The sequence below is a fragment of the Cheilinus undulatus genome, linkage group 23 (genome assembly GCF_018320785.1).
Source record: "Cheilinus undulatus linkage group 23, ASM1832078v1, whole genome shotgun sequence".
Lineage (NCBI taxonomy): Eukaryota > Metazoa > Chordata > Actinopteri > Labriformes > Labridae > Cheilinus > Cheilinus undulatus.
Window position 1 is genome coordinate 46339 of NC_054887.1, and position 18662 is coordinate 65000.

Here is an 18662-nt window from a genome sequence, read left to right on the forward strand (position 1 = left end):
AATTAAAAGGGATGACTGGTCAGAGCAGACAGATCAATGGGGATCTGTTATAGACAGGAACATTTCACTGCTGCTGGAACTGAACATAAATATTAAAAAAAAGGAACAACACCCTCATGATCTGATGAAACCCCTCACTGACATCTAGATCAGAATTTAAGCCTTTTACCCCTGCAGCTGCCCTCCTTCAGCCCTTTTGAACTTGCTGACTGCTGATGTAAACCAGTTGAATTGACAAACATTAGTCTGAGGTCTGAGAGAAATTGAACCCAGAAAATGGCCACTGATAAACCCAGACAATGGACCCTGATACACCCTGAGAATGGACCCTGATACACCCAGAGAAATGACCCTGATACACCCAGACAATGGACCCTGATACACCCAGAGAAATGACCCTGATACACCCAGACAATGGACCCTGATACACCCAGAGAAATGACCCTGATACACCCAGACAATGGACCCTGATACACCCAGAGAAATGACCCTGATACACCCAGACAATGGACCCTGATACACCCAGAGAAATGACCCTGATACACCCAGACAATGGACCCTGATACACCCAGAGAAATGACCCTGATACACCCAGAGAAATGACCCTGATACACCCTGAGAATGGACCCTGATATACCCAGAGAAATGACCCTGATACACCCTGAGAATGGACCCTGATATACCCAGAGAAATGACCCTGATACACCCTGAGAATGGACCCTGATATACCCAGAGAAATGACCCTGATACACCCTGAGAATGGACCCTGATATACCCAGAGAAATGACCCTGATACACCCTGAGAATGGTCCCTGATACACCAAGAGAATGGACCCTGATACGCCCAGAGAAATGACCCTGAAACACCCTGAGAATGGACCCTGATACACCCTGAGAATGGACCCTGATATACCCAGAGAAATGACCCTGATACACCCTGAGAATGGATCCTGATACACCCTGAGAATGGACCCTGATACACCCTGAGAATGGACCCTGATACACCCTGAGAAATGTCCCTGATACACCCAGAGAATGGACCCTGATACACCCAGAGAAATGTCCCTGATACACCCAGAGAATGGACCCTGATACACCCTGAGAATGGACCCTGATACGCCCAGAGAAATGAGCCTGATAAACGCAGAGAAGATTTCCATCTGCTGGATTTGGCCCCCGGACCTTGAGTTTGACACCTGTGGCGTAGACATTAAGTCTGACATGATTTCTAAATGCTTCAGTCTGTCTGCTTTTAGCAGCCACAGCCTCGAACAGGCTTCAAACATGGAACCATCTCATCAGGGAGTAAAGTTGATTTTGTTCAGGCTGTTCTGCCTTCAAACGTGAGGGGTTCTGGAGCAGCTGCATGGACTACATGTCCCATGAGCCCCTGAGGCCCCTCCCCCCGCATACCTCTGCTCTGCGTTCACGCTGTGGGGATCTGGAGCGGCACAAGTTTGTCCAACAGCAGCAGCGAGGCGCACGGCACTAAAGTTCCTCCACAGGAATGGGCAAGTTTGAGGAGAAGTTTTTCCTCTTCTCCTCTTCATCTCTGATCCTCGGAGCACCGCGGGACTGGATTTAAGGACGAACTGCTGATTAACCGGAGCAGACCGTGGATTTCTGGGAGCTTTCTCTCTCTGAGGATTGGTTCTGCTGAGGAGGAACGGGGCTGAGAAAATGTGCTCCAGTACAAAGCCTCGCAGTTTTGCGGGGCTTACGGTAGTTTTTCTGCTCTTTTTGGGGCTCCTTTGCAGATGTGGGGCCAACACTAGGACGTGCCCCCCTTCCTGCTCGTGTTTTGGGGACCTGGTGGACTGCAGTCGACTGAAAAGGGGCCAAATTCCAAACACGATCCCGGAGTGGACGGTCCAACTGTGAGTGGAGTTTCAAAGCCTTTGTGTGCCGATTGTAAATGTCACTTTCAGTAGTTTGAACGCTGGACCTGCTAGGTTTGGGTTTTCCTCCAGCACCATGGGACGACCCACATTCCTACTGTAGTCAAAGCGGAATGTAGTAAACCACACTGGCTGGATCTGACTCCAGATCTGGCTCTGAAGCTCTAGACTAGCAGAATAAGCTGAAGCTCTCTCTCTTCCTATCTCTGTTTGAAACGAGGTTATTAAGGGGGTCCTGATGGTCCAGTCAGGCTGTGTGAGGCCAGTAGACTCCAGGTTTTTACACATGAATGTCCTATGAGTGTAGATGACTGAAGCCTGCAGCTCTAGAGCTTTTAATGAGGCTGTGTCTGTTTGACTGCAGTCAGAAATAAGAGCAGCATTAAAGCATGTGTTCTAGTAGATTTCAGCTTTACTAGAGCGCTAACCAGAAGGCCTGCTGCTGCTCTGACCCTGTGGTTCCATCAGTGTTCTCTTTGCTGTTGGCTGTGTTGATGTTTCTCTGTTGGTTCAGTCTTCAGATTTCCTCCTGCAGAGCCTGAGGCCTTCAGAGCCATAAAAGCATAAATCAGAGCAGCCCTGGACCGTTTCCTAAAGTAACATCTCCGCTCCCCTCCTGTTTGTCTCTGAGGCCTAGAGCCTGGTGGAGCTCCAAGGCTGTCCTTCAGTGTTCTCCTTCACAGATCATCGTTGTGACTGGAGTTTTATGGGCTGGCGTTAAGCTCCAGCACTTGTGTTTTTATGGTCCTGTGTTAGGCTGCAGAGCGTGATTCATAGCCTGGTGAAGCTGTGCTGCCCTGCTGCTGTTCACTGGAGTTTTTCTGCTTCGAAAATGTGCTGCTCTGGAAACTTGACGGTGCCAGAGAAAACAGACCCAGCCTGGGCCTCATAACCACGGCCGGCCTCCCAACGAAAGTGAAAAAAGAAGTTCCACATGGGGGGAAAATTCTTTTCACTCTGGCATGCTAATTTACGAGTGGCTCTCCAGCACATCTTAAAGCCCTTAAACCGCCCCAGCCTTTGTTTTCCAGCACCCCATTATTTCTGCTGAATTAGCAGCTCTAGAGCCAGCGATGGTCCTGATTAAGGAGGAGCGTGGAAGATTAGTGATCCAGGGTTAAAGCATGAATATCTGAGAAGGAGGAGGGGGGATGTTAGGGATGTATGAGCAGATTTAACACTTTTTCACAATTTCACTCGTCCCAGTGAGGCACAGCTGGAGATCCTGCTCTAATGACCTACAGCCAGGACTAGCTAGACCTCTGGTTCTCAGTGGTGTGAGGAAAGTCCAGATGGGGTTAGTCCAACCATTCCTGATTATTTTGACTACACAACAGGATTCTTTTACATGTGTTTGCACTGGTGTTTACTCACATAAGCATTGTTCCATCATAAACAGACATAAACCTGGACATCCCCTATGAGAGCTGCAGTTATTCAGTGGTATTTCTGGTATTTTCTAACTCTGTTTGGATGGTTTGGGGTAAAAATGCATAATAACAGGTGCATAAAGTTTAGGATTTTCTACAGCAGAAGGCTTTAGTTAACAGCAGGTATAGCTGAATGCTACAAAGCCAGGACATTTACAGACCGTCTCCTTTATGTGTTCCCGTATGGTGAAGGCTAGGGGTGTCTGGGTGTGTGCTTTATTACTACAACTATCCATCACATACAGACCGGTACCATAAAGACCTGTTAGAGGGGACAGTATGCATGAATGTGGAGATTTTAGCTCAGTCTTAGGAGTGACATCATCAAAACAATATTTAAAAACTCACAGAGCTAGACTTCACATTTTATTCCATGATGGATTTGAAGTAGTCACTGAGGTTTAACGGCTGATTCTCTCTGCAGAGACAAAGAGACGACTGAGATTTCAGTGGTTCAAGACAAACAGTAATGTTTGTTATTCCCCAATGAAGACAACAAGAGAGCAGTAAACAACTACATTTATTTATTTATTTATTTATTTATCTACCACTAAAGACCAGCCAAAGACAACAAGACAGCAGAAAACAACTACATTTATTTATTTATTTATTTATTTATCTACCACTAAAGACCAGCCAAAGACAACAAGACAGCAGAAAACAACTACATTTATTTATTTATTTATTTATTCATCTACCACTAAAGACCAGCCAAAGACAACAAGACAGCAGAAAACAACTACATTTATTTATTTATTTATTTATTTATTTATTTATCTACCACTAAAGACCAGCCAAAGACAACAAGACAGCAGAAAACAACTACATTTATTTATTTATTTATCTACCACTAAAGACCAGCCAAAGACAACAAGACAGCAGTAAACAACTACATTTATTTATTTATTTATTTATTTATCTACTACTAAAGACCAGCCAAAGACAACAAGACAGCAGTAAACAACTACATTTATTTATTTATTTATTTATTTATCTACCACTAAAGACCAGCCAAAGACAACAAGACAGCAGAAACAACTACATTTATTTATTTATTTATTTATTTATCTACTACTAAAGACCAGCCAAAGACAACAAGACAGCAGTAAACAACTACATTTATTTATTTATTTATTTATTTATCTACCACTAAAGACCAGCCAAAGACAACAAGACAGCAGAAAACAACTACATTTATTTATTTATTTATTTATTTATTTATTTATCTACCACTAAAGACCAGCCAAAGACAACAAGACAGCAGTAAACAACTACATTTATTTATTTATTTATTTATTTATCTACCACTAAAGACCAGCCAAAGACAACAAGACAGCAGTAAACAACTACATTTATTTATTTATTCATTTATTTATCTACCACTAAAGACCAGCCAAAGACAACAATACAGCTGAAAACAACTACATTTATTTATTTATTTATTTATTTATTTATTTATCTACTACTAAAGACCAGCCAAAGACAACAATACAGCTGAAAACAACTACATTTATTTATTTATTTATTTATTTATTTATTTATTTATTTATCTACTACTAAAGACCAGCCAAAGACAACAATACAGCTGAAAACAACTACATTTATTTATTTATTTATATATTTTTATTTATTTATTTACCACTAAAGACCAGCCAAAGACAACAAGACAGCAGTAAACAACTACATTTATTTATTTATTTATTTATTTATTTATCTACCACTAAAGACCAGCCAAAGACAACAAGACAGCAGTAAACAACTACATTTATTTATTTATTTATTTATTTATTTATTTATCAATAAAGACCAGCCAAAGACAACAAGACCGGAGTAAACAACTACATTTATTTATTTATTTATTTATTTATTTATTTATTTATTTATCAATAAAGACCAGCCAATGACAACAAGACAGCAGTAAACAACTACATTCATTTATTTATTTATTTATTTATTTATTTATCAATAAAGACCAGCCAAAGACAACAAGACAGCAGTAAACAACTACATTTATTTATTTATTTATTTATTTATTTATTTATCAATAAAGACCAGCCAAAGACAACAAGACAGCAGTAAACAACTACATTTATTTATTTATTTATTTATTTATTTATTTATTTATCAATAAAGACCAGCCAATGACAACAAGACAGCAGTAAACAACTACATTTATTTATTTATTTATTTATTTATCTACTACTAAAGACCAGCCAAAGACAACAACACAGCAGTAAACAACTACATTCATTTATTTATTTATTTATTTATTTATTTATCTACCACTAAAGACCAGCCAAAGACAACAAGACAGCAGTAAACAACATTTATTTATTTATTTATTTATTTATTTATTTGTCAATAAAGACCAGCCAAAGACAACAATGCAGCAGTAAACAACCACATTTATTATTTATTTATTTATTTATTTATCTACCACTGAAGACCAACCAAAAACAACAAGACAGCAGTAAACAACTACATTTATTTATTTATTTATTTATCTACCACTAAAGACCAGCCAAAGACAACAAGACAGCAGTAAACAACCACATTTATTATTTATTTATTTATTTATTTATCTACCACTGAAGACCAGCCAAAGACAACAAGACCGGAGTAAACAACTACATTATTTATTTATTTATTTATCTACCACTAAAGACCAGCCAAAGACAACAAGACAGCAGTAAACAACTACATTTATTTATTTATTTATTTATTTATTTATCTACCACTAAAGACCAGCCAAAGACAACAAGACAGCAGTAAACAACATTTATTTATTTATTTATTTATTTATTTGTCAATAAAGACCAGCCAAAGACAACAATGCAGCAGTAAACAACCACATTTATTATTTATTTATTTATTTATTTATCTACCACTGAAGACCAACCAAAAACAACAAGACAGCAGTAAACAACTACATTTATTTATTCATTTATTTATCTACCACTAAAGACCAGCCAAAGACAACAAGACAGCAGTAAACAACCACATTTATTATTTATTTATTTATTTATTTATCTACTACTAAAGACCAGCCAAAGACAACAAGACAGCAGAAAACAACTACATTCATTTATTTATTTATTTATTTATCTACTACTAAAGACCAGCCAAAGACAACAACACAGCAGTAAACAACTACATTCATTTATTTATTTATTTATTTATTTATTTATCTACCACTAAAGACCAGCCAAAGACAACAAGACAGCAGTAAACAACATTTATTTATTTATTTATTTATTTATTTGTCAATAAAGACCAGCCAAAGACAACAATGCAGCAGTAAACAACCACATTTATTATTTATTTATTTATTTATTTATCTACCACTAAAGACCAGCCAAAGACAACAAGACAGCAGTAAACAACTACATTTATTTATTTATTTATTTATTTATCTACCACTAAAGACCAGCCAAAGACAACAAGACCGCAGTAAACAACCACATTTATTTATTTATTTATTTATTTATTTATCTACCACTTAAGACCAGCCAAAGACAACAAGACAGCAGAAAACAACTACATTTATTTATTTATTTATTTATTTATCTACCACTAAAGACCAGCCAAAGACAACAAGACAGCAGTAAACAACCACATTTATTATTTATTTATTTATTTATCTACCACTAAAGACCAACCAAAAACAACAAGACAGCAGTAAACAACTACATTTATTTATTTATTTATTTATTTATCTACCACTAAAGACCAACCAAAAACAACAAGACAGCAGTAAACAACTACATTTATTTATTTATTTATTTATCTACCACTAAAGACCAACCAAAAACAACAAGACAGCAGTAAACAACCACAGTTATTTATTTATTTATTTATTTATCTACCACTAAAGACCAACCAAAAACAACAAGACAGCGGTAAACAACTACATTTATTTATTTATTTATTTATTTATCTACCACTGAAGACCAACCAAAGACAACAAGACAGCAGTAAACAACTACATTTATTTATTTATTTATTTATCTACCACTGAAGACCAGCCAAAGACAACAAGACAGCAGTAAACAACCACATTTATTTATTTATTTATCTACCACTAAAGACCAGCCAAAGACAACAAGACAGCAGTAAACAACCACATTTATTTATTTATTTATCTACCACTAAAGACCAGCCAAAGACAACAAGACAGCAGAAACAACTACATTTATTTATTTATTTATTTATTTATCTACTACTAAAGACCAGCCAAAGACAACAAGACAGCAGTAAACAACTACATTTATTTATTTATTTATTTATTTATCTACCACTAAAGACCAGCCAAAGACAACAAGACAGCAGAAAACAACTACATTTATTTATTTATTTATTTATTTATTAACAGTGGATGCAGACAGTCCTCAGACCCCTTTAAATTTTTTAGTCTTTGTTAATTTTCAGCCATTTACTAAAATTCTTGAAAGTGGTTTTTGTCCTCATTAATGTACACAGCAGCCCATTCTGACAGAAAAACACAGGATTAGAGTCATTTTTGCAAATTAATTAAAAAGGAAAAACTGAAATATAACATGGCCAGAAGTATTCAGACCCTTTGCTTGTGTTTGTTGAAAAGTACAGAAGTTCCTGTCTGTCTTAAGCTCCGCCCACCTTTTCTCTCCCTGTAGTTCCTGTCTATCTTCAGCCCTGCCCACTTTCTCTCTCCCTGTAGTTCCTGTCTATCTTCAGCCCTGCCCACTTTCTCTCTCCCTGTAGTTCCTGTCTATCTTCAGCCCTGCCCACTTTCTCTCTCCCTGTAGTTCCTGTCTATCTTCAGCCCTGCCTACTTTCTCTCTCCCTGTAGTTCCTGTCTATCTTCAGCCCTGCCCACTTTCTCTCTCCCTGTAGTTCCTGTCTATCTTCAGCCCTGCCCACTTTCTCTCTCCCTGTAGTTCCTGTCTATCTTCAGCCCTGCCTACTTTCTCTCTCCCTGTAGTTCCTGTCTATCTTCAGCCCTGCCTACTTTCTCTCTCCCTGTAGTTCCTGTCTATCTTCAGCCCTGCCCACTTTCTCTCCTCCTGTAGTTCCTGTCTATCTTCAGCCCTGCCCACTTTCTCTCTCCCTGTAGTTCCTGTCTATCTTCAGCCCTGCCCACTTTCTGTCTCCCTGTAGTTCCTGTCTATCTTCAGCCCTGCCCACTTTTTCTCTCCCTGTAGTTCCTGTCTATCTTCAGCCCTGCCTACTTTCTCTCTCCCTGTAGTTCCTGTCTATCTTCAGCCCTGCCCACTTTCTCTCTCCTTGTAGTTCCTGTCTATCTTCAGCCCTGCCCACTTTCTCTCTCCCTGTAGTTCCTGTCTATCTTCAGCCCTGCCCACTTTCTCTCTCCCTGTAGTTCCTGTCTATCTTCAGCCCTGCCCACTTTCCCTCTCCCTGTAGTTCCTGTCTATCTTCAGCCCTGCCTACTTTCTCTCTCCCTGTAGTTCCTGTCTATCTTCAGCCCTGCCCACTTTCTCTCTCCCTGTAGTTCCTGTCTATCTTCAGCCCTGCCCACTTTCTCTCTCCCTGTAGTTCCTGTCTATCTTCAGCCCTTCCCACTTTTTCTCTCCCTGTAGTTCCTGTCTATCTTCAGCCCTGCCTACTTTCTCTCTCCCTGTAGTTCCTGTCTATCTTCAGCCCTGCCCACTTTCTCTCTCCCTGTAGTTCCTGTCTATCTTCAGCCCTTCCCACTTTCTCTCTCCCTGTAGTTCCTGTCTATCTTCAGCCCTGCCCACTTTCTCTCTCCCTGTAGTTCCTGTCTATCTTCAGCCCTGCCTACTTTCTCTCTCCCTGTAGTTCCTGTCTATCTTCAGCCCTGCCCACTTTCACTCCCTGTAGTTCCTGTCTATCTTCAGCCCTGCCCACTTTCTCTCTCCCTGTAGTTCCTGTCTATCTTCAGCCCTGTCCACTTTCTCTCTCCCTGTAGTTCCTGTCTATCTTCAGCCCTGCCCACTTTCTCTCTCCCTGTAGTTCCTGTCTATCTTCAGCCCTGCCTACTTTCTCTCTCCCTGTAGTTCCTGTCTATCTTCAGCCCTGCCCACTTTCTCTCTCCCTGTAGTTCCTGTCTATCTTCAGCCCTGCCCACTTTCCCTCTCCCTGTAGTTCCTGTCTATCTTCAGCCCTGCCTACTTTCTCTCTCCCTGTAGTTCCTGTCTATCTTCAGCCCTGCCCACTTTCTCTCTCCCTGTAGTTCCTGTCTATCTTCAGCCCTGCCCACTTTCTCTCTCCCTGTTGTTCCTGTCTATCTTCAGCCCTGCCCACTTTTTCTCTCCCTGTAGTTCCTGTCTATCTTCAGCCCTGCCTACTTTCTCTCTCCCTGTAGTTCCTGTCTATCTTCAGCCCTGCCCACTTTCTCTCTCCCTGTAGTTCCTGTCTATCTTCAGCCCTTCCCACTTTCTCTCTCCCTGTAGTTCCTGTCTATCTTCAGCCCTGCCCACTTTCTCTCTCCCTGTAGTTCCTGTCTATCTTCAGCCCTGCCTACTTTCTCTCTCCCTGTAGTTCCTGTCTATCTTCAGCCCTGCCCACTTTCTCTCTCCCTGTAGTTCCTGTCTATCTTCAGCCCTGCCCACTTTCTCTCTCCCTGTAGTTCCTGTCTATCTTCAGCCCTGTCCACTTTCTCTCTCCCTGTAGTTCCTGTCTATCTTCAGCCCTGCCTACTTTCTCTCTCCCTGTAGTTCCTGTCTATCTTCAGCCCTGCCTACTTTCTCTCTCCCTGTAGTTCCTGTCTATCTTCAGCCCTGCCTACTTTCTCTCTCCCTGTAGTTCCTGTCTATCTTCAGCCCTGCCCACTTTCTCTCTCCCTGTAGTTCCTGTCTATCTTCAGCCCTGCCTACTTTCTCTCTCCCTGTAGTTCCTGTCTATCTTCAGCCCTGCCCACTTTCTCTCTCCCTGTAGTTCCTGTCTATCTTCAGCCCTGCCCACTTTCTCTCTCCTTGTAGTTCCTGTCCATCTCTGCTCTTTGCTCTTTGGGGTTCATGTTAATGCAGTTCTGACTGGCTGCCTTCTGAAGTCGGTCCTCTCCTGACTGGGAAGTTAGTCTGAAGTGTGCTAGGGCTCGGTCTGAAGTGTGCTGGGGCTCGGTCTGAAGTGTGCTAGGGCTCGGTCTGAAGTGTGCTGGGGCTCGGTCTGAAGTGTGCTGGGGCTCGGTCTGAAGTGTGCTGGGGCTCGGTCTGAAGTGTGCTGGGGCTCGGTCTGAAGTGTGCTGGGGCTCGGTCTGAAGTGTGCTGGGGCTCGGTCTGAAGTGGGCTGGGGCTTGGTCTGATGGTTTTAGACGTTGCTGACACCTCTCGTATAGTGAAGAGTGTCTCATTTATTCACTCTTTGATAAGAGCCAGCCTGGACCTCTGAGCAGAGCCCGCCTGCAGCCGTCATCACAGCTGCTTTGTGAGGGAAGTGGAAGTGTCAGAGCTACTTAGGTTTTATCTAGGGAGTATGATAGGACATCTTTGTGGCCCCTAGCACTGGAACTCCAACAACAACAACAGTCCCATGCCTGGAGAGAAAGGGGGAGGGGTGGAGGGAGCTTTAGTGGGGCGAGTTAAACTCTGGTTGAGTGGTGCTTGAAACTTTCCACCAAAGAACACAAAAAGAAGAAAAAGCAGGCGTAGAAAATTCAGCAGGGGTGTTTTAGACGTATGAGAGGCGTCCTCTCACTTTTCCCGGCATTGTGAATACATTACCAGTTGATAGGTTCTTCCCCTCCTCCCAGAGCTCGCTGATGGGTTCCAGATGAGGGAGGTGAGGAGGAGGGGGGGGGGGTGCAGAAAAAACGTGTCTGGCACCACAGCGTTGATCGTGCACAGCAGCGTCAATAACTCCACCACTTTACGGAGACCAGGCTCTGACTGCCAGACTCCTTGAGCCGCTTTTTAGGCCCCTTTTCAAAACAGGCAACAAAAACAAGCGAGTCAGTCTGAGAGCTGCAGCCAGAGCAGGATCAGTGGAATTTAGTCAGGCTCAGATCCAGTAAGGCTTCAGACTAAATCAAGACACAGACCAGCACTAATAATCTGATATTCAAGGACTAGAACAAGCAATACACAATAAATGTGCCAACCATGATGAAGTCTCCTCAGCATAAACTACCACAGAGCTTTCAGATGTCTCTCTGCTTAAACAGCCCAGATAAATCCATGTAAAGTGATGTTTTCACCCTCTAAATGTGCCTTTTGTGTTCAAGTCAGAAACACCAGTCCTCAGCAGACATCAGGAAAACGTCTGGACCAATCCTCCACACGTCCTAAAAGTATTTTTAACTTTCCTCGCCAGGTTTGAGCGTCTCTAAACGGCCTGTCTAAGAGCTGATAAGCTGACTGTTGGATCTACCTCTCAGCAAATATGGAGTCAGCTGTTTAGGCTGCCTTTGGTTTCTCCACGGCAGTTTGCTCCTTTTTCTGCAGCACAGTTACACTCTAGACAAATATTCTGGTTTTATTTTCTTAGAATAGTTCACAAAAATCCTATTTTCCTCATTTTTGTATATTTTTAGTTCTTAAATGAGACTGATGTAACAATAATCTCTCCCTTCAATGCAACAGTTCATAATAAAGTCAAAATAATCAGTTAGATGTTTCCAGTCCATCTAATGGTGTGAGTTTAATACAGATCAGTGAGGCTCTTTTAGGTCTTCATTTGAAATATTCCTGTAGAAAACCTTCATAAAGGGAAACTTTTACCTCAGAAATTATCCATTGCAAGTCGCAGTAATCGGTTTGTTTCACACACTTCGCTTTAATTTTCAATATATTATCATTTCGTATATTTTCGTTGCCCGTACTTGCAAGTTTTGCTACTGTTAATCCATTTTTACTGCTTTAAGGCTACTTTTCTCACTTATTTTTTACACTTTTTGCCCATTTTTGCCACTATTATCCTTTTTTGCCCTATTTGCCCTAGATTTTAACTTTTTTATTCCGCTTTTTGCCCATTTTTGTCACTATTATCCTTTTTTGCCCTATTACTCTTTTATTCTTTATTTTTGCCACTTTTCACCCATTTAGGCTGTCGTGGGGGGCTTGAGCCTATCCAGGCTCTCATTGGGTGAGAGGTGGTGTACACCCTGGACTGGTCACCAGTCAATCGCAGGGCTGACATATAGAGACAGGCAACCAGGCACGCTCACACTCACACCTATGGGCAATTTAGAGTCACCAATTAACCAAATGAGCATGTTTTTGGTTGTTGGGAGGAAGCTGGAGAACCCGGAGGGAACCCACGAGTGCACGGGGAGAACATGCAAACTCCACACTGAAAGGCCCTGACCGGGAAGCGAACCAGCGTCCTTCTTGCCGTGAGGCAACAGCGCTAACCCCTGTGCCGCCATGCCGCCCCCTTTTTTGCCAACCTTTCCCCCCATTTTTGTCACTTTTCACACAGATTTTGTCATTTTATGCCTACTTTTTCACCCTGTTTTGCTGCTTTCTGAGCTTTTTTGCCCCCTTTAACTTATTTTTATCGCCACTCTTACCCATTCTCGACGCTTTTCACCATTGTGACTCTTGCGAAGGTATTTTTTTTTAACAATCTGGCTCTTTAGTTGTCCAGGGTTGAGTAACGCTGGCACAGTAACACTAGAATGAGAATGTCATTATGGAAGACTGCAGCAGCCTGGAAACTCTGTTCCTCACTTCTTCTTCTTTCTTCACAGAGACCTGAGCCACTGCAGACTACAGACTCTGGACAGCTCTTTGTTTTCCAGTCTACGACATCTGAGTGAAATGTAAGTATGGCTCTGTTTTCTGGACTCTCTCAGGACTCACAGATGTTCGTTGTGGTTCAGCCTTTAACTCCATCTGCTCCTGCTGTGCACAGAAAACTGAACAACAATGACCTGGAGGCCATCCCTGACCTGGGCCTGTACTCCTCCAACATCACCACCCTCATCCTGTAAGTCAGACTTTCTTTAATCATGTGATTTCATCCCTGGACTGTGGCCTGGTCTGGAGGGGTTTCCTGTGCCAGAGGTGTCTTTACTGCTTTCAGGAGGGAGTGCAGTGGTTCCTCCCCCTTTCTTCCCTCTGGAGAGCAGCCCCATTTGGTTGAGCTGGTTCCCAGACGGGGCAGCCGGAGACATGGCAGCCGTTCCCAGACGAGTCACATGGTTTCAAGACAAATGCCATCAACAGAAATGGAAATGTTTTGTCTGGTGGCTGGAGCTGCTGTCGGTGTATTTTTAACCTGCAGGCAGTGACGTGACGCTGGAAAGAAGGACAAATGGTCGAGTTCAGATGAGAGAAACCCAAATTTGGTGATTTTAAAGTAAAGCCTGGGTGGATTATGTGCTCTGTGGCATTTATATGGGACTTTGAAATGATGATCATCTATCAGGAAACACTGTGTAGTGTTTGAAATGTTCCAAAGTCTCTATGTTTGTATCTGAAAGTACGTTTTATTCTTCTTAAAGCAGCAGTGTAAAGAGCATGGTTTCCTCTGGCTGTTGAACTCACTGAGCATGTCAGAGCTCATCCCGCTCAGACTGCAGGGCTGCTTTTGAATACTGTTGTGCAATCCGTGCTCTGTGAAGAGCCCCAGATATTAGTGTGAAACCTCAACAATTTATTTGTTTTCTGTGGCATGTCTCTCCAAAACCCACTGACGTGAAGTTATTGTGGAAAAATGTCTCCCTCTCCCAGCTCGATGAGGCGTATTCCTCATCAAGCCCCAACAAGATGCTCTGCAGCAGCCGCAGGGCATGCAGGCGGCCGCCATCCACAATTTGTTTGCACATTTAGTAAAGAATCGTTGCCTTCAGCTGTGTGCTTCAGCAGAGAAGGGTGGGGAGGCTATTACACCTTAGGTGTTGTATTTCACAGCAGAGTTTAGGGGGAAAGTATTTCTACTGCACCTCGGGTCTACACCGCCTCTGATGTTCCTAAACAGTCGATGCAAATGGCAGTCTTTATAATTTTCAAGTCATCAACCGTTAGAGCTTAACTCAGATTTTAATGAACAAACCTCCCAATGATATCTTTTTTTTTTAGAAATAAACTCAAAATGCACTGTTCCACATTATTAAGCACAACAGAGTTTTAAAAGATTTTACAGGTTGTAAAGAACTGAAAATGGTTATTTGTTGAATCTGCAGCATTAGGAGGTCATATTTACTGAAATCAAAGCTATTTCAATCAAAAACATCTTAACAGGCCAAGTTCCATGTTAACATAGGAGCCCTTCTTTGATATCACCTTCACTATTCTTCATCCATTGAACTTGTGAGTTTTTGGAGAGTTTCTGCTTGAATTTCTTTGCAGAATGTCAGAATATCCTCCCAGAGCTGCTGTTTTGATGTGAACTGCCTCCCACCCTCATAGATGTTTAGCTTGAGGATGCTCTAAAGGTTCTCAGTAGGGTTAAAGGTCAGGGGAGGATGGGGGCCACACCATGAGTTTCTCTCCTTTTATGCCCATAGCAGCCAATGACACAGAGGGATTCTTCGCAGCATGAGATGGAGCATTGTCATGCTTGAAGATCATTTTGCTACAGAAGGAAGGCACGATTCTCTTTTTGTACCATGGAAGAAAGTGGTCAGTCAGAAACTCTATATACTTTGCAGAGGTCATTTTCACACCTTCAGGGACCCTAAAGGGGCCTACCAGCTGTCCCCATAATTCTGGCCCAAAACTTGACTCCACCCCCTCCTTGCTGACGTCACAGACTTGTTGGGACATGGTGGCCATCCACCAACCATCCACTACTCCTCCATCTGGACCATCCAGGGTTGCACGGCACTCATCAGTCAACAAGACTGTTTGAAAATGAGTCTTCATGTATTTCTGGGCCCACTGCAACCGTTTCTGCTGGTGAGCATTGGTTAGGGGGGACTGAATAGTAGGTTTATACACGACTGCAAGCCTCTGGAGGATCCTACACCTTGAGGTTGGTGGGACTCCAGAGGCACCAGCAGCTTCAAATACCTGTTTGCTGCTTTGTAATGGCATTTTAGCATCTGCTCTCTTAATCTGATGAATTTGTCTGTCAGAAACCTTCCTCATTATGTCTTTATCTGCAGGAACCCGTCTGTGCTCTGAATCAGACACTAATGTCTTCACAGTGCGTTGATCACGATTAACTTTTCCTGATATGTCTAATGTTTTCATTCCTTGTCCAAGACGTTGTACTATTTGAGGCTTTTCAACAGAGAGATCCTTTTTCTTTCCCGTATTACTGAAACCTGTGTCCTGCTTAATAATGTGAAACATCCTTCTTAAGTAGTTTTTTCTTTAATTGGGCTCATCTGGCAAACTAATGACCACATTTGTCTGTCTCTCGCTCTCTTTCTCTCCATGTCTCTGTGCGTATCTATATGACATCTTTACTCTATTTTACGAGGATAAATTGAATTAAAAATCCTCGATTATTATACAGTATCTATGAGTGTGAATCAATGTCCCGTGTGCTTCTAAACAGATAAAGATCAGCCTTAATTATTAGAGGTGTCCCAATCCGATGTTGATATCAGATATCCATCCGATATCAGCAAAAAAACGACTATCGGATTATATCAGATTACATCTAAAATCTCAGATTTAAGCACTCCGATACAAGCAGTCAATTCCAAACTCCGCTCCAGCACCTCTGTCCAGCAGCGCCGCAGGATCCAGCATGCAGAGCCCACGTGATCACAACAACAGCGTGCTTGAGTGCTAACCGGTGCTAACCACTAACACAGTAGCAAGGAGTAGGAGTGATGCCGGCTGTGTCACAGTATTTTTCGTTAAAGTCAGATAAAGACGTTGCAGCTGAGTGCAAAACTTGTCATGCACAAGTTCCCCGTGGTGGCAAAGAACCGGGGAAGTTTAATATGACCAACCTCATCGGGCATTTGAAGAAGCATCACAAAAAACAGCATGAGGATTTTCACAAGACCACGAAGAAACAACAAGGCTCTGGCTCCTTCAAACAACCGACACTGTCTGAAACATTTGGAAAGCGAGATAAACTCCCACGGGACGGCAAAAAGGCATTAGCTATAACAGAAAAGATCGATGACCAGCTCCTGTCAGTGGTGAGTAATGTCGGGTTTAAACGCTTGATTGAACCTCGAGCCGATTTTTAACCAATGGGTTACATAAACTTTGACCTTAAACATGAGCATATTCTACAAATGAACAGAATACATCAAACATAAATTAGACAAGCCTGAAAAAGGACCTCAGTAAATCCAGTAAAAACAAATCATACTTTTAAAGTGCGAAATAACAAATGACGTTCACCTCAGTTATTTTTTACTGCCAGTATATGGTGGGAACAACTGGGGGCAGGGAAAAAACCCACAATATTGTCTACTGTCCAACTGCTCAAAGTTAAGAGTCCACAGCTCCAATTTCAATATAAACATCTCACTCTAATAACAAGAGCAGAAAACAAATAATAATCAGTCAGTTAACTAAATTCCTAACTAAACCCTTCCTACTCCTCCATCTCCACTGTCTGCAGTCCCAGCATGATGTGGAGATTCTTTTTTAAGAAGATAAGCATTTTGGCTTTTCACACCCTGTCCCCACACATTCATGCTCACAGAAGGAAACACAGTATAGACAGGCTTGTCTCATTTATTTTGATTTATTCTATTTAACTGTAGAATGTGCTTATGTTTAAGGTCAAAATGTATGTAACCCATTGGTTAATAATGAATGGGTCCGTTTTTCTCGTACCTACGGTTGCTGACTTGTTCTCTGAGTAATATCACTTGATCAAGCCTTTTCTAACAGTCCATACTACAAAATAAGTAATAAAAGTATGGATGATTCGTGCTGATATCGTATCGGCCGGTACTCAAGGCCGAAACATCGGTATCGCTCTGCTGCTGCAGCACGCCGCACCTGTGGCTAAACGTAAACGTCAACATTTCTCATCACTGATCTACACACAGAGAGAAGAATTAGCGTGTTTTTTAAACTAACGATACCGTGGATCACAGCCAGCAGTGCATGTAAACACTCTGACTTTAGAGAGGAGCACACCGCTGGGCCAGCGCTATGTCAGGCAGCCAGGCCACAGCACGCGGCGCAGGAGTTTGAAAACGCAGCTCTGACCACCGTCATCATTCGCCAAACATTTCAGTTTGGCGAATGATGACATTTTGGCGAATGAAATCACAAGCAGGATATCATTTATCATGTTAAAGCATCTTCACACACTGGCGGTGGTGCTGTTGGTGGAGGGGACAAATATTTTAAGGCCATTTATCTAAAGAGCTGCACTCATTAATTGGCCCTGTCTTAATGACAGTAATTGAATCAATATGTGGCAATTTTTTTAAAACCCCGGTCTATGGTATTAGTGTATCACTGTCCATTCCTATTATGCAGCAATAGTATTAGCTTTAATCATGAATAAGGTGTCCATGCTACTTCTCTGTCAGTTAGTAAGTCATAGTTTACCTAACCCTAGAATAATTTATTGGTGTGGCATCATTCTTTTTCTGTTCTTTGTCCTTTGAGGTCCCTACGGGGCTGTCTCTCTTCATGGTACTAACCGCAGATTTATGTCCTTTCATAGCAGAAATGTCAACGACACCAGACAGGAGCGTTTTTGTTGGACTCTGCTGTCCTTAAAAACCAAAGAGGAAGAATGGACCAGTGTTTATTTCATTTAGAATCATCTGTAAGTGTAGAGCCGTCACAGTCAGACCCAACAAAGACTTTAGACGGGACTCTTAAAACCTGGTCACCTAGGACAGTGGTTCTCAACCTTTTCAGCCTGCGACCCCCCAGATAAAGGTTCCAGAGATCGCGGACTCCCACTGTACCTGCAGGTGGCTGAACACATCCTGAAAGATAACCGCTCTTATTAAAGAGAAAAATGTAGATTTTGTTTTCATTTCTTTAGTAAAATGTAAATTCATTTAGTCAAAAATAGAACAAAAATGGCTTGAAAATGACTAAAATTGGTTAATGATGGCAAAATATTGTGGAAACGGTGGTGATATTGGATTTTAAAAGTAGTAGAAATGGGTTAGAAGTGGCAAAAACATGGCATATATGGGTTAAATTGGTAAAAACGGGCATAACAGTGGTCAAAGGGGGTTAAAAATGGCTGAGAATTGCTTTAAACTGGCAACAATGGGTGGAAATTTGGTGAAATGAGATGGAAAAAGTGATATAAACTGGCAAAATAGGGTTAACTGATACAGAAAAATAGGCAGGAATCGGCACAAATGGGCTAAACTGGCCAGAGCTGGCATATCAAACAGTCAAGTGTTCTTAAAGTTGGCAAAAATGGGTGGTAAAATCGGTTAATAGTGGCAAGAATTGGTGAACAGAGGCAACATTTGGGGTTAGTGGCAATAATGGCAAAAGTAGGCAGAAAAAAAAAGTGGAGGAATGGTTTTAAA

General features: G+C 41.8%; 1 protein-coding gene across 1 annotated transcript in view; it reads left to right on the forward strand.

Moving 5' to 3' along the window:
* The first annotated feature begins 1439 nt into the window (after positions 1–1439).
* lrig3 (leucine-rich repeats and immunoglobulin-like domains 3) overlaps positions 1440–18662 on the forward strand; it is a 57505-nt gene continuing 40282 nt past the window's right edge. The window contains exons 1-3 of the mRNA XM_041781198.1: positions 1440–1877; positions 12975–13046; positions 13139–13213. Coding sequence (XP_041637132.1) covers positions 1681–1877; positions 12975–13046; positions 13139–13213 — 344 coding nt within the window. The 5' untranslated portion in view covers positions 1440–1680. The remainder of the gene's footprint in view (positions 1878–12974; positions 13047–13138; positions 13214–18662) is intronic.